This window comes from Haliaeetus albicilla, chromosome 3 (genome assembly GCF_947461875.1).
Source record: "Haliaeetus albicilla chromosome 3, bHalAlb1.1, whole genome shotgun sequence".
NCBI lineage: Eukaryota > Metazoa > Chordata > Aves > Accipitriformes > Accipitridae > Haliaeetus > Haliaeetus albicilla.
Genome location: NC_091485.1, coordinates 19,255,801 through 19,278,444, shown reverse-complemented (window position 1 = coordinate 19,278,444; position 22,644 = coordinate 19,255,801). Strand labels below are relative to the sequence as shown.

The 22,644-nt window shown below is 40.9% G+C and overlaps 1 protein-coding gene across 1 annotated transcript in view; it reads left to right on the top strand.

The window, feature by feature from the left end:
* Window positions 1–5,532: 5,532 nt before the first annotated feature.
* Window positions 5,533–22,644, top strand: part of GNAL (G protein subunit alpha L) — a 195,700-nt gene continuing 178,588 nt past the window's right edge. Inside the window, exon 1 of the mRNA XM_069778948.1 lies at window positions 5,533–6,140. Within this exon, the coding sequence (XP_069635049.1) occupies window positions 5,693–6,140 (448 nt within the window). The 5' untranslated portion in view covers window positions 5,533–5,692. The remainder of the gene's footprint in view (window positions 6,141–22,644) is intronic.

Genomic DNA, 22,644 nt, shown 5'->3' with positions numbered 1-22,644 from the left:
AAGATGTTTTTACATTGCAACAGTATGTTTTTCATTAAACTCTTTCTGAAAAAGGCTGAGGTATTTTGGAAGTTAAAACAAACAAAAACAGTCTGGTCGAAACAGACTTCAGCAGGTGAAATTTAGCCCAAATCCCATTTTGTACAGTTTTCAGCAAAGAAAAATAGAGTCTAATAATGGGACGTACAAGGCATCTTTAATACAGGTGGCACTAATAGCCCCACTTTTAATAAACCTAAATCCTTTATTCTTTTATCATTGGTAACAAACTAAAATCCTGCTTTAAGAGCTGCCAAATTGTTTACAGTATTTATATGAAAAAGGCTCTCCAAAAAGAAGTGTTAAATTGTTTTACTGCTATCATGCTCAGATATGACAAGGTGCAAAAAAAATACCATGGTGATGAGTGAGAGATGGTTTGATAAAATTAGATTTGGGTAACTGGTCTACAACTATTACATTTGTAGCTGAATTCCCACTATAAGCCTTATTTTGGTCCCACTTTAAGAATCTTCAAGGAACCAGTAAATGTGTTATTTAAAATTTGTGGTGAAGGTAGTTCTGTGAAAACAGAGGCATTATATTTATTGTGTCTCTCTGTGTTATAGAAACTAGCAGTCCAAAATAGTTTGCCTATCTGTTTTTTATTTACTGATCTATCAGTGAAACAAAACAGAAGCTTTAAAGAATGAGCTGAAAACAATTCATGGGATTCATGTAGCTGAGATTTCCACAGATCTAGCAAGCATTAGGTGACTGCATCGATTTAGCAGTTAAAATTGGCTCCCCAAATTACTAGTATTTAAAACACTAATATCAAGGTAAGTTGTGAAGCTAATTTTTCCTTCTGGAGATGATGTTGGGAAGGACAGACTATAGGATGGAGAAGTTATAAACTCTGGCGTGTCCTGTAAAGAGCTTGGACAGGAAAGGCAACCAGTGCATTCACACACAATACAAAAATTACCATATTCATACCTTTGCATAGCTTTTCAGGTCACAAGGAAAGAAACTAGGCTGCAGGTTTAGGGTATCTCTCAAAGAGAAGACCAAGGGAAAAGATATGGTTTTCTTCTGGTCTTCTGTCTTTGGACTTCCTGAGATATGCAGGAGTTCAGGATACTCATCTAATCTCTGTACATTTCACATAGAGAAAATCTGTTGGTGTAGCTGTGCTTACTGGTAGGCTTTCTATCAGGCATAGAGATTCAGCCTTTAGAGACAAAAGCATCTATCAAAAACCAGTATTTTCCTTTTCCCATATACCAGCAATGATACAGTAGAGCAGTACAGGCACACTATGTATATACAGTGTAGTGCTTACTATAAACCTTAAGAACAAAAATAATAGTAGTCATCCCACAAGAAGCAAGTAGGTTTTTGACAAGTGCCTATCAAAGAAGATAAGGGATGTTCATCATCTGATGGAGCTGGGTACATCCTAGACCCTTTAACCATGACGAAAATTAACCTTAACAGGAGTTTTGCAAATATCTAGTGTTTGTCACAGGACACGTGACTCTGCTTTTTTTTTTTCTTCTATCATGTAGCTTTCCTCTTTAATAAACCCTACAACCTTGCAACATTAATCACCACTGAGGTCCTGAAAAATCTTGAGGAAAAAATACCAAAATCATTTAGAAATAATATCCCAGTGCAGGCTCTGAATTTATAGTTTCTGAATTCATAGCACCATTCTGACCAAGATATAGAAAAACAATACAATGAAACTGTAGTCAGAATATGGATAAACTCATTCACTGATATGGGGACTAATCAGAACAACAAGAAGACAACAAACGAATGTCCAGCCCCAGGAAGGCTTCTCCTTGCCTTTAAGATTCTTGCCTTATCAAACTTCTTACCGATCCATTTAACTGGAGTCTCATTAATTCCCACACAGTCACATTCTCAGGGCAACTGCAGTTACTACTGTTTAAGTTTTGTCACAAACACTCATCTCTTGGTTAAAACTTGGAACACTGTATAAATCTCAAAAAGCTACATAGTATAGGAAACTATTGTTAAATTAAAATTATTATAAAACCAGCAAAAGAATACAAATTATTTTCATATGAGCGTTCAAGAAATGCATAAATTTCTCCCTCTTTTAAGAAATGGTAAAGATGCTTCTTCATAGGAATAATTATAGATGTACTCACTAAAATCATATTATTCCTTGAAGTAAGTAGAGCCATCTTGTGGACATATCTAGCTGCTGCATATGACTGGAAACCACCTCTAATTACTTCTTAGGTGGAAGTAGACATTGAAAACAAGAAACAAAAACCAGTTTAAAGTGGTTTACTTCAAGTTCAGATCTAACTACACACACATATATACATATGTATTCAGTAACTGTCCCCACAGTTCAAAAAAGATGCAGACAGACTGGAGAGGGTCCAAAGGAGGGCCACAAAGATGATGAACAGGCTGGAGAACCTGCCCCATGAGGAGATTGAGAAGTTAGGTCTCTTCTCCCTGGAGAAGGCTCAGAAGGGACCTTTTCTTCTCCCTGAAGAAGAGAAGGCTCAAGAGGGACCTCATCACAGTATTCCTGTACTTAAAGGGCAGCTACAAAGAGGACAGAGGAGAGCCACAAGGAGCTACATGGAGAAGACAAGGGGCCACGAGTGGAAGTTGCACCAGGAGAGGTTTCATCTCGATATAAGCAAGACATTTTTTACAGTGAGAGCAATCATTCACTAGAACAAGCTCCCCAGGAACGTGGTAGAGTCCCCATCGCTGGAGGTTTTCAAGAGGCAATCGGACAAGCTGCTACATAATCTCATCTAGGCTGCCTTTCCCGTGAAAGGTTTGACCAGATGATCTTTCGAGGGATCCCTTTCAGGGTCCCCTCCCTATAGAACAGTCCTGGGTTGTTCTATGATTCTAATTTCAGTTAACATAATGAGAATCACAGGTAGGTAGTACTACTGAAAAACTAAGCCAGTCATTATGCTCAGATTTGGATGACTAACCTTAGAAAACGTTGAATGTTACATACTGTCTTTCTCACTTCAAATTCTTGAAAATCCCAGTCCACAGTAATCTGGAAGTAGTGATGATCAGTGTTCCTCTGGGGAAAGAAAGAAGACAGGCCATTTATTGTTCTTTATTAGAAGTCATAAGAAAAAAAGCAAGAATACTTCTCCCTCAAGACCCCATTTTCTCTGAAGGATCTTTCAATGGACCAGGCATACTTTGTTTGACATTTTATAAGGTAGAGTATCTATATCAGTGTTCAGCTGAGTGGCCTGTTTTTCAGGAATGTTACCTATCCATAGCTGTTATTACATTGGCTGCTATTTCAAAATTATTTATAAAGCATGTCATTTTACCGTGCATATTCTGCCAGGTCTCCTCTGTGACCCTGAATATATCACTCACCTTCCCTGTTACTCACTGAGCATATACTGTGCATGGCCAGGAGCACTTCATTAGGAGAAATTTTACCCAATCTGAACTAATTTGGCCAGATTATGGCACTTCTTTTACTATTTGGAAGGCAGCTCACAATTCTGCAAATGCTGTTGTATGCATTGAGCTCTAAGAATGACCTTCACAAAACCAAGTATGCACATTGACATTTTGGCCCCAAATATTAACTCCCTAACTTTCACCAGTACTTTGGTATTTTTTTCTTGTTTTTATTGTATCGCTTGATCAGTAGCAAATTCTCCTATGTGATCCAGTTACACTGAAAAGTGTACAGCCACTAATCCCAGGATCCAGGCTATTCAGTCCAGATTGAACATTTAGATTCTACTTATCCAAATTCCTGCTCTGTTTTCAGCTGAAAGCTGAAATCTTTCACTCACAACCTAAGAGATGGTATATCCTTATGGTCCATAAAAACTTCCAGTCAAGACACAGAAGCGCTGCAATAGTGGTGAAACATCCTCTGCTGTGATATTACTGCTTATATGTTTTTCAAGAAGATTGCAACCAGGAGACTATATGATCATGTATCAAAACATAGGATAGAAGCAACAGCTATTGGGTGCTCTTCTCGGAGCTAAGGCATCTGTCCAAATACTTGGTAAGCATTTTGAAGGGTATAAGAGAACAACGTCTACAGTGTGCTGGATCCTGCTAATATTTTCACTGGCAAAATTTCCTTTGTGTGGTGCAATCACGATGCTTTCAGTTAAAAGGCGCCTATTTATTTTATGCTAATGTAGGGTGGTGGCTTTTTTTTCCCAGTGAAAGTTAACGCACAACTCACAGCTTGGTAAGTACATATTTTAGAGGACGTTCACTAAATTGTTTGACACGAATAGATCCGTCACAAAAACAATTCCGTTTCCCATATCCAGGAACTAAAAACTGTGGCCAATTTGCTCTAATTCGTTCATTCGCAAAGAAGTATAGGAATTGTACTTCCCTCCATTTCTTCATACAACAGTACATAAATAGCGGCATCTATCAATATAATATTGGTCGCTGGAAAAAATTAGGAGACAAAACCAATGACCTAATACAACAGGGTTATTACAGAATCCAAAGAGACACTGTGTGAATAAAGAGGTTCACGAACGGAGTTGACGTTACCTGAAGTAAGAGACTCTAAATTATGCTAAGGTGTACGTCAATCATAATAGTGAACATACAACCTTTGTTTTAAGATTTAGAGACACACTGTTTCATCCAGTAGCCACGTGGCCCTGAAAAAGGACTTACAGTTTTATGAAACATTATAGTAGAATAACTGCTGAGACTACAACGAACGTGGAGGTGGACAAAGCAGAAGGAGAGCCCACTGGAGACGCACTCGGCGTAACCTGAATTTGTCTGGCACTTCTCGTGAGGAGGGCTGCCACTGCCTTCGCACTGGCTGACTTCAAGCACCAGCCTTCCCTCCATGGCCCACAGCGGCACGCTTGCTGGAGTACTACTGTCGCCAACGCCGACTGAGCGAGCGAACCCGAACGTCGCCTATTATTTTTCTCCTACCGTCGCACCCAAAGCCTTCCTCCCACGGCACCGTTAGTCAGCGCGTAGGCGAGAAGCCGCCTGTGTGTACAGGGGCTGAAAAACCGCGTTGTAGCTGTGAAGGCTGGCCGGGGGCTGCCTCGGCCTCTCCCCGGGTCGCTGTCACCCTCAGGGGTCCCTCTCTGCGAGGGGTCTCGGCTCCTCCCCGAGGGTGCCGGGGGATGAGGTTGCCCCTCAGGGGCTTAGGCCTGGGCGCGATGGCCCTTCCCTGAGGGAGGAAGCAGGGAGGGCGGGTGCTGTAGGCAGCGAGGGGGCGAGGGTCCGCGCTGAGGGGGCTCCAGGCTGGGAGCCCCTCGCCCCCTCAGCGGGGGAAGGCGGCCATGGGGCGGGGTGGCGTGAGGGGACGGCGGCGCCGGCTGAGGGCGGGGGGGGGGGGGGGAGCGGTGGGCTGCGAACGTGTGTGCGCCTGTGTGGCGGCGCGGGCGGCGTGCCCCCGCCCTTCCCCCGCCGGCGGCCAGCGCTGCGCGGTGGGCTGGCGCTGGGGTATTTACGGTAAGGTGGACCCGGCGGTGGCGGCTGGGTGTCAGGTGATCGGCGCTGAGGAGCCGTTGCCGCCGCCCGGGGAGGAAAATGCAAGATGGCCCAGCGGGGCCGTGAGGGGCTCCGCGGCGCCCCCTCCCCGGCGCGTAGGGCCGGCGGGAAGCGTTGAGGCCAACGCCGCCGCGCCAGAGCCCGTCCCCGGCGGGGGCACCGAGCCATGGGGCTCTGCTACAGCCTGCGCCCGCGGCTCTTCGGCGACGCCGGCGGCTCCATCTCCAGCGCCGGCGCCGCCTCGGAGCCCGAAGCGCCGGCGGAGCCTCATGCCGCCCCGCAGCCGCAGCCCCTCGGCGCCCCGCTTCGGCCCGGCGGTAAGCCCGGCGGGGAGGCGGACGGGCCGCCGCTGCTGCTGCAGAACGGCGGCGGTAACGGGGCGGCCCCCGAGCGGCCGCCTCTGCCCAAGGCCGGCGGCCCCGGCGGCGGGGGGAAGGCGGCGGCGCGGCAGCAGGCGCTGCACCAGCCGCCGGCGCTGCAGAGACCCTGGGAGAAGCTGCGCCTGGAGGAGAGGGAGGCGGAGAAGGAGGCGAGGAAAGTCAGCAAGAGCATCGACCGGGCGCTCAAGGAGCAGAAGCGGGAGTACAAGCAGACGCACCGCCTGCTGCTGCTGGGTACGCGCGCGTGTGTGTGTGTGTGCGTGGAGCAGTGTGCGTGTGCCTGTGCGGGGCGCGTGCCGGGGCGGGCAGGTGCCCCGCGGGGCTCCCCGGCAGCGCCCCCTCCCCGGCTTCCCCCGTTTTCCGTGGGCGCCCTCCATCGCTCCTTTGTCTCCCCGCTGCCGCCCCCCCCCCGCCTCCGTCCACCGGGCTCTCCCCCAGACAGGTTTATACCTCCCACCTCCCCCCCCCCCCCCCCCCCGGCCCTCCTCCCCCCTTCTGGCCCTGGCAGTGGCTTTGCAATGGATAACACGAGGGGCGCTTGTCCTGCGAGGGCGAGCGGCTCCACCCAGGCCGCCGGGCGGGAGCGATGCGGATGGGGCAGCCCCGGGGTCTTCCGGGGGAGGGGAGCCCTGCCCCGGGCGGGGGGGCCGCCTCGGCCAGAAGTTGGTCGTCCTACCGCCCGAGCAACTCGGAAGCATTAAAAAAAACCACCACCAACAACAAAAAAACAACCCCGCAACAAACCCACAGTAGCAAGGAGGAAAAATGGCCATGCATGAGATGTGTAGAGCCTGTGGATGGTCCTCCTCCGCCGTGTGTAACCAGGGACGGTCTGCTGAGGAGCGACAGTGGGGGCTTGTGGCTCCTACGGGAGAGGAGTGCTGATGAGCAATAGGCTCCTTATTTAAAGAAGCAGCGAGCGGTGTAAGGGGAAATAAGCGGCTGTAGGTATGTACGTATAGTCCTTGCAGACATCGCCTCTACTAGCAGATGTGTTCTTCAGCTGCTGGCCCTCAAATTTTTTTAGGGATGACTTGTCAGCTTTTGTCCCCTCTCCTCTGAGGTGCTACCTGCGGTCTGCTATTGCCACTGCTCTTTCTAAGCATTAGTTAATAGTCCTCTCCGGAGGATTTGTACCAGCTGATACATTTACAGTATGAAAACCACAGGGGTATCTAATACAAGCATCTCATTTCCTGCAGGAAACAGAACAGTCATACTGCAGGGCTTTTTTTTTTATGGTCTGGGCAGAGGGCTTGTTTGGCCTCTTAGCTGTGGTCATAAATCTCTGTTTTCTGTTAGCGTGGCAATACCGATTTGCTTTTGCATTAGCTTGCTTTGCGTGTTTTCATAAAGTTGCGTGGTACGGAGTTTTGGTGCTTATCTGTGTGTCTTCCAGATTTTGGGTAGTCTTACGTCTGTCTTTATAAAGCTGGGTTTCCATGTTATTGGATTCCTTCATTCCTGTTGGTGGGTGACGGGAGGACAAAATATGAAATACAGCAGTGTACAAAAGGTATAAGCAATGTTTGTGAGAACTGTAGTGCTCCAATTCTAAAAAACAAATAATGGGCTTTATTATTTCCCATAAAATACCAGCCTGTAGGATACCAGTACAGCCAGTAAAAGGAAAGAGAAAGAAGATGTAATTCCTACTCCATGGAATTAATAATACTCTTTGTAAAATGTTTCTTCTGATACCAGTATTTAACTCTAAAATTTAAAATATTCCATTAAAAAAGTGTATTTTAAAAAGGTTTTTCTTCCTGTAACACCTGAAGATATGTTGTGACCAATATGGCTACCAGAAGGCAAAGGTACTGGTTGGTGACCTTCCTCTAGAGAGGAATGTAATTGCTTGAACAAAAGGATCCTAACAAATAGGTACTGCATGTAGTCTATAACATGGGCGGTTGTCATAGTAAACCAGAGCAGTAGGCACCTGCTCAGAAACAATGCAATTTGAAAAATAAACCATCTCTGACCCTTGGCACCCTGAAAGACACTCAACACTCCCAAGACTCTCTGTGTTGAATTTTGTATTAAATCTGTGTCATAGTCAGAAAATACTCTGTTGCTCTCTGTATCGCAGGGAGGAAATGCTGGATTATTGTTTCAGCCCTGGCTGATCAGGGCCTGACATAAATGTTTGATTTGGGTGTAGGGAGAGCTGCAGGTGCTTTGTGTTGCTGTTTGCAAAGAAGTAGAAATTCTGCTCTAGTTAAGAGGAAAATATTTAGAATGGGGAAGGGTTTATTTGTCAGAGAAAGAGTAAAGCAAAATTGCATTGCACAAGGTAATCGTTTTCAGTCTTGCACAGAGGAAAAGACTTGGGATGCATGCAGAGGTCTTTTAGATCAAAGAATATTATCGGCTTGATATTTTACAGCGCTTCTTGTGGTAAATAACTTGATCCCTGTCCCTAAGGTCTTCCTGGGAGAGTGAACCTAAAAAGCGTACCTTTGCTAGAGAGAGGAGGAATATTTTTGTAGATCAACATGGAGGAAATCCATAGCAGCGGAGAAATGGTGAATGCAGTGACAGCAGAGCACTGTCACAGAATAAACAAAGTTGAGCAACAGCATTGGTGTGGGCTTTGTTTCTTTCTGTTTTTTTAAATACAAGTTTGTAAATAATAGCTTTGATTTGGTTTGTCCCTGTATGTCTTGTACATGAACTGGGGCAAGTTTAGAGGATATTATTGAAATTTTAGAGGAAAACACTGTATATTTTAAGGAGCTACAACTAGATATGAAAAGGATATACAGATAAGTGCACTAGTATAAGAACATTAATAATCTCTAGAGTCTCTAAATAAGTAGTATATTAGAAGAGAAGCTTCTATAAATGCTTGAAAATAACCTTTGCCTAAAAGCACACTAATTCTCCTTTTATTATGTCAAATGAAAACAATCAGCTTTGTGATGAGCTATGCATATAAGTTACCAAAATATTACGAAGTCTCAAAGGCTTTTTTTAGCATATGTTCGTAAATAGCTCTCTAAGAACATGTTCTTACCTGTCACAGCTTCCCCCCGATTAATGTCTCATGCTGCACATGATGTTTTGACGCTCCCCTCTAACCTACATTTAGAAACACTTAACATGTTTTGTCATAACCAGTAGTTGTGAAAAGGGGGGTGTGTGGTAAGTCCTTGAGAACAGCTCTGTGTGTGCCTCCCACAAATAGGTGTATCTGTATCAGGTGGCTGTAACTGTAATGCGGGGGCTTTCCTGGTGCACTGGAGTGACAGCAAACATGGTTTGAGTTGGTTGGTTTGTTTTTCTTCTGCAAGAAGATGAACCCACACAAAATGGAAATTTGCTTTCTACCGCAATTGGCTGTTTCTTGTTTAGGAGAAAGGACTGGAAACCTTGAATTGATTAATGTGCACTGTATTATTGGCGGGGTTTTATTTCCTTTTATTTTTATAAGTGAAAATGTTAATCTGTGCAGAATTCTTAGGATGCTTTTGCTAACCTTGAGATGGGAATTTTTTTTAAGCGTCCATATTTATTGCACAGATTTACAGGGCTTGGTCAGAGTCTTGTAGCTTTGGTTTCTGTCTTGTTTTCTGTTTGGTCTTTTTTTTCCAGAGAACTGCAGATACTCTCTTCTACAAGACTGTTTAGTTGCTGATTTCCTAGAAGCTGTACAAGCATTACAAATCACTTTGTAGAAGCAATTTAAATTCTCATTTCCAGTCTTGTATTTTAAACTATTTTGGGAGTAAGTGGGGTGAAGGGGGATTGGCTCTAAACAAAGTGCTAACCATTGTGGTATAATTAAGGCTCATGTAATGTTGAAGTAAGCCATAAATAGAAATAATTTTTTTTCCTAGTTAGCTGTTCTCTTCTAGTTTCCTCTGGCTCCTGTTTTTTCTGTTTCCCCTGACTCCTGGTTGCTGTCCTAACTTTGGATGACTTTCTCAAGTAGAACTCATTCTTTTGCACTTCCCTGCTAAACTGAAACTGAAAGTGCTGGGAGGAAAAGCTTTTCTGTTCAACAGAAACTGAAAGTAATGATATAGGGATTGAGGGAGGGAAAATGGAGATAGTAGTTTTCTTCCTTTAAAAGATCCTGTAGCTGCTTACATGATATTTAAGTATTGACTTGGTAGTGAAATTTAGACATATTTGATGATGTTTATACACAAAAGTGTATAAAACATACAAAGAAACACAGTTCCCCTGAATTAATGGAAATCAAACACAAAAATGCCTTGTCAACCTTGGGGAGTTTCTAAGCTGTAGATCCCTGAAAGCTCAGAGGTGTATAACAAACATAATGCTTTACTACAGTTTTTTATTTTCTTAACTACGCACCTGTTGACTGTTGTCAGAATTACACTGTGTTGCAAAAGGATTTCTGCTCTGACAGTGGCTTTCAGACTAAAATTGCAGTGTGTTATTTATGTATGCTGCATCAGCAAACCCTTAAGTTTATAATCCCCAAACCAATTTTAAGTATTAAAATTAAACTTAATAAATCTTATTTTAAAAATAACTAACTTTTATATAGTGCCAACTCATGCTTATTGATAAATACCTGAATTTAGTTTAGCTTGATGTGCTGATACTTTGCTTGTGCCTGCATAAGGCTGTGTGCTTGGGGTGTTTTTCCTCTTACCACCAGAGATGATGCCCTCCCTGGTCCGTAACTGATCTGGGCACTGCTGCTTGTGTTCCAGGGTGTTGCATCTTCTTGTTGCATCCTGTATATGCCTATCTCGTCTTTACAAAAAAACTTGTTGGTTTGTGTTGGTAGATTTAGGATCCCTATAGCCAGGTAGTACAAGCATGTAGATAATGGATATAAAATTGATAGGAACAGATATTTTTAGGACTTTGAGATAATGGGCTGCAAATACCGACCAATGTAATAAAGTAAATGGGTTTTATAATCCCTAATCCTTTGGATCATTCGCATATCTTTCCAAATGCTCTTCTGGTTTTGTTGTAACTTATGCCATCACATTGAAGTGTATATGCATGCCTTGCAGATGAGGAAACCAGTAGGCGGAAGTCATCAGGACATGTTGGAATTAGTTCTCTGGGCATTTTTTAAGCGTACTGAAAGTGATCCCTGATTTACAACACTTAGCTTTTCTTTATTCTGTAGATTACTGACTAATTGCATTTGGCCCATGTTTAGCTGTTCCGATTTCAGTTCGTTGATTAATTTTGCTTATTTTTTAATCACTTTTAAGGAAAAAAATACACCTTTTTTGTTCTATTCTATGTTATGTGTAGTAGTGTGTCATGGTTTAAACCCAGCCAGCAACTAAGCACCACACAGCCTCTCACTCACCTTCCTCACAGTGGGATGGGGGAGAGAATTGGAAGAGTAAAAGTGAGAAAACTCGTGGGTTGACATAAAGACAGTTTAACTGGTAAAGAAAAAGCCGTGTGCGCAAGCAAAGCAAGGAATCTATTCCCCACTTCCCATGGGCAGGCAGGTGTTCAGCCATCTCCAGGAAAGCAGGGCTCCATCACGCCTAACGGTGACTTGGGAAGACAAACACCATCGCTCCAAATGTCCCCTCCTTCCTCCTTCTTCCCCCAGCTTTATATGCTGAGCATGACATCGTATGGTCTGGGATATCCCTTGGGTCAGTCGGGGTCAGCTGTCCCGGCTGTGTCCCCTCCCAACTCCTTGTGCCCCCCCCAGCCTCCTCACTGGTGGGGTGGGGTGAGAAGCAGAAAAAGCCTCGGCTCTGGGTAAGCACTGCTCAGCAGTAACTAACACATCCCTGTGTTATCAACACTGTTTCCAGCACAAATCCAAAACACAGCCCCATACTAGCTACTGGGAAGAAAATTATCCCAGCCAAAACCAGCACACAGTGCTGGGAGGCTCTAACTGCTGAGCGAGGGTGGCTTCTGCAGCTGTTACTTAGGCAATATGAACTTTCAGTTATTAGGCAAGTTTTGCATATTGGTGTGTATTCCACAAATGCTTATCGTAACATAGTGTCTTAATTAAGCAAGCTATGCTAATATCTTCTTTGTCTTTTTAAGCTCCCATTACCACTGTAACTTCTTGACTGCAGAAATTTTAAAGAGTATATAAAACTTTGGGATTTGTACACTTGTTTTCTCTTTCCCCATGCCTTCCCCGCCCTGCCCCAGTTTAGAAGAAATACAGTTTGATACTTTGTTCCCGTGTTCATCCCTTTCCACTGCCCAATCCCATACCCCATATTTCCTTCCCTGCCAGCCCTTTGGCATTCCTTAACTGAATCTTATGAGATTTTTTCACTCTCCAAGAACACTGTATAAATTATACTTATATTGTGGGTTGGGTTTTTTTTTTCCATTTTAGCATCTTTTACACAGTGAAACTATACAAATTTGGGGAAATATTTACTGCTTGTAGGGTTTTCTTTTCCCTAGAGTCATGGCTTCCTTCAACTTACTTTTCAAGTCAGGTACCATTTGAGCTTAGACAGTTGAATTAATTTTTTAAAAAATCTTTCTTCTTTTCTTTTTAATCCAACAGCCTCGTTGAGCTGTGGGGGAAACCTGGCCTTCCCTCTGCTTACTAAATTTAACCTATTTGATAGCCTGTTCTAGGAACACTTTGCTTTCACTGAATGACATGGAAATGATTCTTCTCCACGGACTTCTGAACAATAGTAGAGAAACAAAATGGTGTAAGTAAGATAACAGAGCTGTTGCTTACCCTCCAATAGAAAGGATAGAAATTTCTGAGTTACCATTTTTACATTGGGGAAGTCTTGACCATACCTTTTGGTGTTTTCTTAAATTCTGTGTGGTTTGGATCTTTTGTAATGCTCTTTGTAGAGTAGATGCTTGGTGGGTTGAACAAATTAGTAAAATGAAGCACAGAGCAGATGTTATTCAGCCTGTTGACTGGTGCCACGGTCCAAAAGAAATCTAAAGCTGTCTTTCACTGAAGATGCAGATCTATTTTTAGAGATGGAAAATGTATGTCAGTAGTTATTACTTACTATGTTCTTAATAAAAGCAGCCTTTTGTAGATAGTTAAAATCATCCAATTATGGTTAAGATTTACAGCCTTGTGTGGTTGCTCAACCCTGTGAGCTATTTGTTGTGCTGCAGTCATCAACACATCTTTCACTTTCTGGGCAGAAACTTGTCCTACTGTGCCATTACTTAAAACTGTCTGACAGAACTGTTTTAGTTTTTTTTAAATTTTGTATGTTTTCTTTTGACTGATAATATCATAAATCAATAAGGCTGGGTGGTTTGGTTTTTCGCTTTTTAAATACCCAGGAGTGCAGGCTCTGCAAGAAATGCAGCTTCCTACCTGGCCTATGCACATCATATTTATGCCTTTTCCAAGAGTGAATGAGCATTAAGTATACTGACTAGCAATGTTTCATGTTATCCCTGCAGCACTGTATAACTCTATGTGAAACTCCTGTCTCTCATGATTTGTCTGCACATGAATATTGAATAAAAGTTTAAGGACTTAAAGCCTCACTGGATAAGCTGTATGAAGAAGGAAGGACATACTGTTTGGGACTAGAATAGATAAAAAGTATTTAAGAAAATATTTAATTTTTCTTTGTTTTCACATGCAAAGGATCAAAAAATCCAAGAAGAAAACCTGCCAGTTAATGACTGTAACATAAGGCATAACATCAGTCACCTGTAGTGGAAGATCTTAACTGATAAGGTCTCTTTGAAGTCAAACTTTAATTTCTTCCTCAAAATCTGGTATTTTACTTTTGTTTGGTTTTAAACTTAAGTTTGAAGAATTATAAATTCCACTTACATTTCAAGTATTGTTAGGTTTCAAGAATAATAAATTATTCTTTCTCAAAACACTATTACTGTAGTAAGTCAGATCGAGGTTGTATTTTAAATTCTATACTGTGAATTCTTAGCTAAAATAAAGTTAAAGATAACATCATGTGCGAACAACATGCATTTTGGAGCTTATAAAGCTGTTCAAAAGTATGAAGCCCCCCCCCCCCCCAAGTATTTAAACAATAAGAAAAAGAATTGAAAAGTCTTTCACTTTCTCTATGCTAGGCAATACAATTTTGACAGTTTCTCTTAAGAAGACTTCATTCCTATAAAGGGCAAAAAGGAAGCTCTTCTCAGCAGTTAATTCCAGCAAATTATCTAGTTGTTCTTCAGAAGCTGCAGAAAAGGAGAACATTCCTTGTGTGATTTGGGTTAGTGCATGCATTGGAGATAAATAGCAGGCTGAAAACATCTCTAATAAAAACCTGACAATAAATTGAGTCCTCAGTCTCTGTGGGTATTGTTTCCCCACTCCCAATCCCTCTGTTTTATTATTTGAAAATACATACTTTTTAATACAGTGGATATTACATGTATTTAACTTGTCATATGTGGATCAAAATGGATAGAAAGAGTTTTATGTTTCCATCATGAAGAATGAAGGCTATGCTAAACTGCCCAAAATGTGGATGATCATGGGTCCTTATTCTTCTGTGCAAGTGAGATTTATATTAAGCGATTTAATCTTTTATTGAAAACTGTCGCAAACATTGCTGGAGACATTACCAACTCTGTTATGGTACAATTCTCTTAATTATGGAGAATTAGTCATTCTGGATCTTGAAGCAAACGCAGAATGCACTGCATGGTGTTAGGCAGTGCCTTCCTAATAATCATCTTTATTTTCTTGAAAGCCTCATGTGGAGGACTAAGCTACAACAGAAGCAAGTTGCTTTTTTCTTCAATGAGAGGACTCGTTCATATTTCACATGCTTGAATTAATTTCATGTTGACTGAAGAATAGTTTTCTATTCCAGATGACACTTTTTCAGATAGAGATACACACACACATGTCTGTGCGTGCACACATGCTGCCAGTGAAGTTCTTGTAAAACACAGTAGATAGCCATGAGGAGTCTAGGTGAGTTAAACAAGCCTTAAGGAGTATGTGGTTGGATTATATGCTGGTGTATCTCATAGGCTTAAAGCTTTCTAAGAACAGGGCAAGTCTAATGGATTCCGTAACAAGATTGGTTTTATTTTCATCCTTTGACTCACTAGATGTTTGAATTACAAAATAGACTTACGGTGTTATCTTCTGCTTGTTCTGAGCTTGCTGCACTTGTCTAATTCACTCTCTGTGAGAGAGATGAACAAGATACTAAGTGCTTCTAACATGTGCCAGCCTTTGCAAAGACATACTTCTTTTTTTTATGTTCTTACACAAACTAAAAACCTAAGATCCAGAAGAATATAATAATTTGTATAAAGGACATCTGCAGAAGTAACCAGTTCATAATCTGTAAAGGTATGGTTAAAGAGGTTTTGGGGTTTTTAAATTAAAAAAAAAAAAAAAAAAGTATTTTTTCTTTTCTAAATGGCAAGATGCTGTGGAAGGTATTCATGTCTCATAATGTGTCTGTTTTCTCCCAATCATTTAATCATCTAATACTAAAAACTGAACAAAGAAAAAAATCCTCAATGTGTACAAGATAAGTTTTTCTGCTTCAGCTGTGCTTAAGAGCCTTGTAGTACACTACAAGTATACTGTGGTTATGTGTCAAGCTCTGCAACCTAGTCATGCATAAACAAGCAGGAAAACTGCATTAAGGATTGGCTATAACTTAAGGTGACTTTCAGATCCTTCTATTCATTGGGTCTACTGACTTGTGAGCATGGCTTAATGCAGAACAGTAGCGGTTCAAACTGTTTTGCATTTATCCCTTGAAAATATTTCCGTGAAGGAAAACAGATGGGATCTACAGGACAATAATTCTGGTTCAGATTGAGTAGTTGATGTTACTTTGATTTAACATTTTGAAAGAAAAACAGAAATCTGAAATTCTTTATAGTATTTTCTCACAGTCTTTGGTGGGGGAGGCGGAGCACAAAAAACAACCAACCACCCTTCTTTCATGTGAATTTCTATGGCTTTGGTTTGTTGAACAGAATTTAATTTCAAGTTCATATTGATTTGGGTTGTGCCTATAGATGAAATAGCACTGGGAGGGGAACACAACCTTTTGGCAGTTGGAGAAAGACTGGATAACAAACAGCATTTAAATAACTGGCATGCATTGTTCCTTTTAGTAAATACATTTTTCTTCTTACTTTTAAGAACATTTTGAACAGCCTTACACTTTCTGTGATTCTTCAGTGCTCTAAAGCATTTAATTTCTCTTAATGGAAGACTGATACAGAAGCAGTAGAGTTGTGCTTGATTTAGTGCTTCCTGATGTATTGCTTTCAGATCAGAAGCTGTAGCAATCCCTCTGATGCTTCCATGAGCTTCCAGCAATTCCATTTCTCCTCCCTCAGGTTTTCTTATTCTACTTGATGTGACATCGGGATTCATGAGCTTGTTTGCTCAATAGTGTCTTTCCAACCTGATTATTATTGAAATAGTACAGTTGGTATGGTGTTGGCTTTTGTTGGGTTTTTTGTTTTGTTTTGTTTTTAAATGGGGAAACTACAATAATATTTAAGGAGGCAACATATTCACTCCTAGGGCCTTCTACCTCTTAACTATATATAAAGCTGAGGATGTTGACTCAGCGTAGGGGAAAAAAAGAACAAAAATGCGTACAGTGGTGTTTGGCTTGTGATATGCAGAACTCTCCTCTGTCAGTGGATTCTGGCTCCAGGTATACGTCAGCTATGTCTTTGAACTACCAGAGGTGGAAGGAAAACTGTTTCATGGAAAAGCTGAAAAGGAGAGAATAGTTTCTTGATACTTGAAGTTGCTCATAATTTAATGTAGAATAGATCACCTGAAAAGTAATCTACTCCAGAGACCATTTGGCAATAGTCCTTGTCTAGTTAAAAGGGATTCATAGATATGTGATCTATCTGCTGGAGACTGAATAAATACTTTCTAACGTGTCAGGAAAAGTTAAAGCAGTGCAGTGAAAGGTTAAACAGCCATTCAGAGGACTGTGTTACAGAAGGGTTTGGGGTGGGCACGGGTGGGACAGGACTGTCTTTCATGCCACTTCATGCTATGCCCAGTACCTTTCCTAGTGCTTCTGCTCCAGCAGTTTCAGAAGGAAATAGGGACTCTGATGCTCTGAACGAGAACGAGCAGATGTTTCACACTCGGTCTGCCTCCCTATACAATGCTTAAGAACAGGTATGTGTTAATACCTGGTTCTGCTCTTTGGGGAGACCATTCACCTTAATGCCACAGTTTCTTGGGGGTTTTGTGCATTGTTTGTGCGAGCAATGGCACAGCCTGCCAAGGTTCTTCAGTACCTGGTATTCTAGTACAAGTAGATTGGGTGCAGGGCAAAACAAATACATAACCTTCTCAAGCCTAAGCAGCGTAACATCAGTACATCCTACTATGTTGACTGCCACTGAAATGTAAAAGTTCTCTTCTGGTTTGATTTTTCCCCACCCCCCACCCCTCTCCCCTCCTTTGACTTCCTGTTTAAAGTGAATCCAAAGCCTCCCTGTAATACCTCACTTCGTGTTTCTTTAGAGGTCAAATAAACTTATTTCAAAGTAAGAATTTCTGATGGTTTGGTTTTTGTTGGGTTCCACCCTCCCCCCCCATGCATTCTGTAACCTGATACCCTAGGTAAAAGAGTAATTAGAAGCTTACTTGAACTGGCTGTTTACATGATGTGCAAAGAAATGCTGAATTAATCTCTCTTAATCCTATATCAGAAAAAACAATTTGAAGATACTACTGAGTACCAAATAAATAAATACACAGCATCTTTTGAGTTCAATCCTTTATCCCTTAATGCAGTTCTCTCTGAAGTTAGACTGGTAAGACTTTAGTATTGGTAGCTGCTTCATCAGTGTGAGGTAAGCAACCAGACAGTGGAGCAGATTTAAGGAATTTATGAATAAGTAGACTGAAAGTCCAGAAGTAACCAGTAAGATTTTTCCATGCAACTATCTATATAACCAAGAAATCATTTTACTTCCCAGTTAGTCTCTGTGCTCAAAATTATTAAGTTGCTTGAATTTTAACATGAATATTACTAAAGTAATCTTCATATAGTGTTCAAGCAGTGGTATTGTTTGGGACCTTATTTCAGTTCTGAATAGGACACACTCTGACCCACTCGCCAACCTCAGCTTCTACTTGGCTGGAATTCATACTGCACTTGCTTTCTCCATCTTGTTTGTAGCTGTATCTCATGTAGTTATTCCATTCCTTGAAAGAACACAGGCTGGAAAATATTCCTTAAAAGCTAACTGTGCTCTTCACCTATTGCTTGTCTGAACTGTTTTTTCAACATCTCAGAAGTGGGCAATGCCTGCTTCTAATGGTGTTTTTGTTTGTTTTTATTTTCTGGAGGAAGCATTGTTTTTCCTTTTTTACTTAGTTCATCAGGCAATTCAGAACTACTATATATCCAAGTCTTTCTGAAACTGGCCTATAAAAATCTTTGTACTCTGCTTCTGCTGCTTCTAGAGATATGACCTTGCAGTGGCTCATTGAAGAGTATTATTTGATTGTACTGTGCTTATTGGAGAGTTGCTCTTCTCCAACATTACTGCTCGTCCACATTTCAGTCTTTGTTAAGCTAGCATTATTCACAGTGGTATCTTTAATCAGTGACTAAAAATTTACTGGTCCTGTGAGGACCTTACTAGCAACACTGCAACTAGTTGATGATTCACACTTATTTCTTGAAATCCATTTCTTAGCTGATTCCTGATCCACTTAAAATGTATTGTATTGATCATTTGCAGAATAACATCAGGCATACATGTGCTGCTTATTTATAATATCAAATGTCTTATATTGACATAAGCTTTTAACTTAATCAATGGTGTATGTTATCAATATCCCTCAAATATTTATTTTCAATTAAGCAAATAACTTATTACTGATTCATGGACCTTAGGTGGTAGATACTAGTCCTGTGCTCGATGGAATATGATTTTTCTCAGACTGTGTGTAACCTAAATAACAGGATCTCATACCTGAAAAACTTTATTTTCTGAGTCCCTGAGGTTATTCTGTAGAGTAACAGTAAATGTGATTGACATTCTTTACGCCATTATCTGTGGTGATTTGCAGGACATGAATGCTTGGATCCTTCCTGGATTGAATTCTCCTGTAAATATTGAGAAAAGAACTGTTTAGATCACCTTGTGAAGAAAGAGGGCAAGAATCTCTGTTTAAAGAATTACTTGTGTTGACAGACACAGCATTATTTGCTGTTACTCTTTTAAGTAAAAAACATAACCTGACATTTCTGGGTGAATGTTTTCATTAAACAATGAGGTGGGTTATCCACGTCTTGGTCTAGCATGGTCTAGAAGCGCATGGTACTAGTATGATTTCTAGCAAAACAAATAATTTTATTAACTTGAGGAGATGTTTTGGAAACAGCAGTGTTTTGCTTGGTCCATTGCATCGCTAAAGTATAGTCTGTTTTTAGGGTGGTTCAAACTGTTCACCTCCCTCTCCTTTTCTTAAAAAAGAGACAAGCTGCTTATTTAAATTCATACTTTCAACAAGCTGAAAATGCTTTGTCAAGATGAAATATTAAGCCAATTGAATATTTACTGCTACTACAGACCAGAGCAGGAGAAAAAAAATAATCTCATGATGTTGTTTTTGTTTCCTTCTTTGTTACTGGCTGTAGTCCAAAAGTGTCTTCTGTGCTATGTTAGATCTTGCAGGCAGTTGCTTGGACCTTTTATGAATGCTGTCTTTCAAATCAGCTGACTCTGGTTACTTTTTGCTGTCTTTGTTTATGGCTGGGAAGTTACTGATCATTCAGGTTTTGAAATCATCCTTACCATAAAAGAGTCCAGCTCAAAATGTAAAGCTCTTAAATCCAAGCACTTAGTAAATTAACAGTTTTATTTCATGTCAGCTTTTTGGTGGCTTTTTTTGGTGGTAGTTAGGAAAAATAACATCTGTTCTAAAAACTGCTTATTGTTAGAATTGTTGTGTATGTTACATGTTAGAAATCGACTCTTGTTCTAGCCATTTACTAAGATGAAGGTAGAGTTTTTACCTTCATAACACTCCTCTTTGTTAATAGGTGTTTGAGTGAAGAATTAAGTCTCTGTGAATACATTGGGGTATTCTCATTCTTTAACTCATCCTAAATGCACACTAGCAATTATCTAAATTTATGAAATACTTGACTGAGTCCATCATCCTGTCACCACAGACAGTCTTTTTTTTTTTTCTTCTTTTTCCTTTTTTTTTTTCTTCTCAGGTGTATGCATTTCTTTCAGAGCACCAGATGGCTTGAAAAGCTTTCTTGACCCCCATCCATAGTTGACAATGTATTTAACATTTCAAAGGATAGCGCTTCCTCTGTGGGTGTTCTGATAAAATGCTCTAGCTGGAGCCAGGTCTTCTGGCATTTTAACTAACTCTCCACACAGGGACCCTTCCTGTGTTTCTTTAAAAAGAACTTCCAAAATAGATTGCAAGCATAAACTGTGAAGGAGGAGAAATAACTTTAAGTATAGGAGCAGTTGTGTTACTGATTCTGCTGTAGTATGTAAAGATCTGAAGTTGTAAGTCAGTGTAACGTGCAAGTATGTAAAATGCATACTTACATTGAAGGCATAGCAAGTCTTGCTGTGGTGGCAGGAATCCCAGATGTGAACCTAACTCTGCAGTGCCACCAGTCTGGAACTTACTGCTCGAGATGGAAGAGGGAGCTGAGACCCAGAGGCATGGCAGAAAATTATTTTCATGAATTTCATCTTTTAATGTCTCATTTTTCAGCTTGAATATGGTACATGTCATCAGAAATGCTTCAAAAGTACTGAGCAGTTTTGTCTTCCACCAACTGCAGCTGGAGTCAAATGGTCAGCACTGAGGAAGACTTACACACAAAAGTGATGTTTTGCATACTCTGAATATATCAATTCCTTCAAGACGAATAATCTTTATTTTTGTTTTAGTGTTATTTTTGTCACATTGTACCTGGTTCAGTCATTGGGTACGTATTTAATTGATGGTGATAATTCATTTGCTTACAATATGATTATTTTTTTAAGGGAGTTTTTATTTTAAGACTTAAAACTGAAAATGCCATTTCTTTCATGGAGCCCATGCAATGCAGTATGCAACCCCTGACTTAACAGCAGGATGCTGAAGAAATGTAGATTTCAGAATAGCAGACTTCTTAAAATGTTGACAGAAACCCTTATTTGCTTGGTTTTTTAATTTTCTCTTCTGATCCTAAATGCCCATTGGTTTTTATCATAGAAAACTTCAGGCTGAGATGTTAAAACCTAATAAAATCAGCTGAATGGTGTCATATAATGAAAATCATTAGGAAGACTCAACTACAGCAATCAGTAGGGTTTGAGTCTAACTATAGTTAAACTGTCAAATACACATGCAAAAGTTAGGCATTTCCAGCATGAAGGGTATCTGTTCAAAGTTTGGTATGTATGCTTTATATCAACATGCATTATGTTGTCTTTGATTACATGACTGTCTGTGCTTCCTTTCTACATTCCTCATAGGTCCCTACCTACCTTGCAGTATATACAGTATAGAGTAAATATTAGCAACTGAATAAGACATGTTGACTGCATATCATCTTCATTTTTTTTGATGTGGAATAATTCTTGCACTGTATACAGAAGTCTTTAGTGTCTCATGTGGATTTTTCTGAGGAGTGAACCATAGATATATTTCCTGTTGTACAGATGGAAAATCTAAATAGAAGTGGAACATGCTCAAGCGTACATGTCATCTGAATTTTAATTATTAGTTTAGATGTCTACAGCCTGGTCTACTTCTAAAGTTACTTCAGAGAGCTGGTACAAAAAGCTGCTACCTTTGATGTCCAAGTTACTATGTTAATGTTTACTAGAATTTCTGAAAACTGCTTCTCAAATTAAATACTTTTGAGAGTGGGGAAACTTAACGATAATGCTGCAGCTGTATGGCCTCCTCTTATGGCCATGCATCCGAGATGTGAAAACTCAGCTGGGAAGAAACTGAACCTTCTGGTACCGTTTTTATGTCCCAATGCCAGTTTAATGATCTGGGCCTCTCAGGTGCTGATCAGACAAGTTCCCTGTCATGGCAGCGTGAGAAAGTCTTCAAGTCTTAACAGTATACTGTTCCTGGCTTTCCTGTCTGCGATGTCCTATTTCTAGTCCAGGGAAGAATGATGACTTGGAGCAACTGTTGATACCCTTTCGCCTGCCTCACTTCAGATAAGCATGAGATGTAATACACTGGAGGATGTTTTGGCAGCAGCATGCCATGTTGGGAAAACCACCCCATGTTGTAAAGCTTGTCAGACTGCATTGCTACTGAAGATTTTTATAATGGAAAAGTCTCCTCTGACCATCTTTGGGAGCAAGAGGATAAGCAAAGAGTAATGGGAGTATTTTACTGCACCAAGCAAAGGTCTCTGAGCCTAGACAGATTGACAGTCATATTGCTGTGAGGGAAAACTTTGTCCCTGCCCCTTGCTGCTCATGCATGACAAGGGTGCCTGGAAAAAAATGAAGAAACAGCTTGTTCTTGCAGTCAATAACCTGATTTACTCCAAGCTGAAGCAGAGTAGTGGTTAATGAACTGGGTGTTACCAGGATTTTCTTGTATGGTCAAGCTCCTTCATAATACTTACTGCTTTGTTTTGCCATCTCTGGTGATAAAGCTGTTTATATAGTGGTACAATTTTTAGTATAGAGCTTCAGTATAGTTATTAGGTCTGCCATTTTTCCTTAGCAAATGAGCATGACTATAAAAAATACACTTCACGAGTATTTCCATGAGCTGTATTTATTGAACATGTCATCAGTGGGCTTGATAACAATG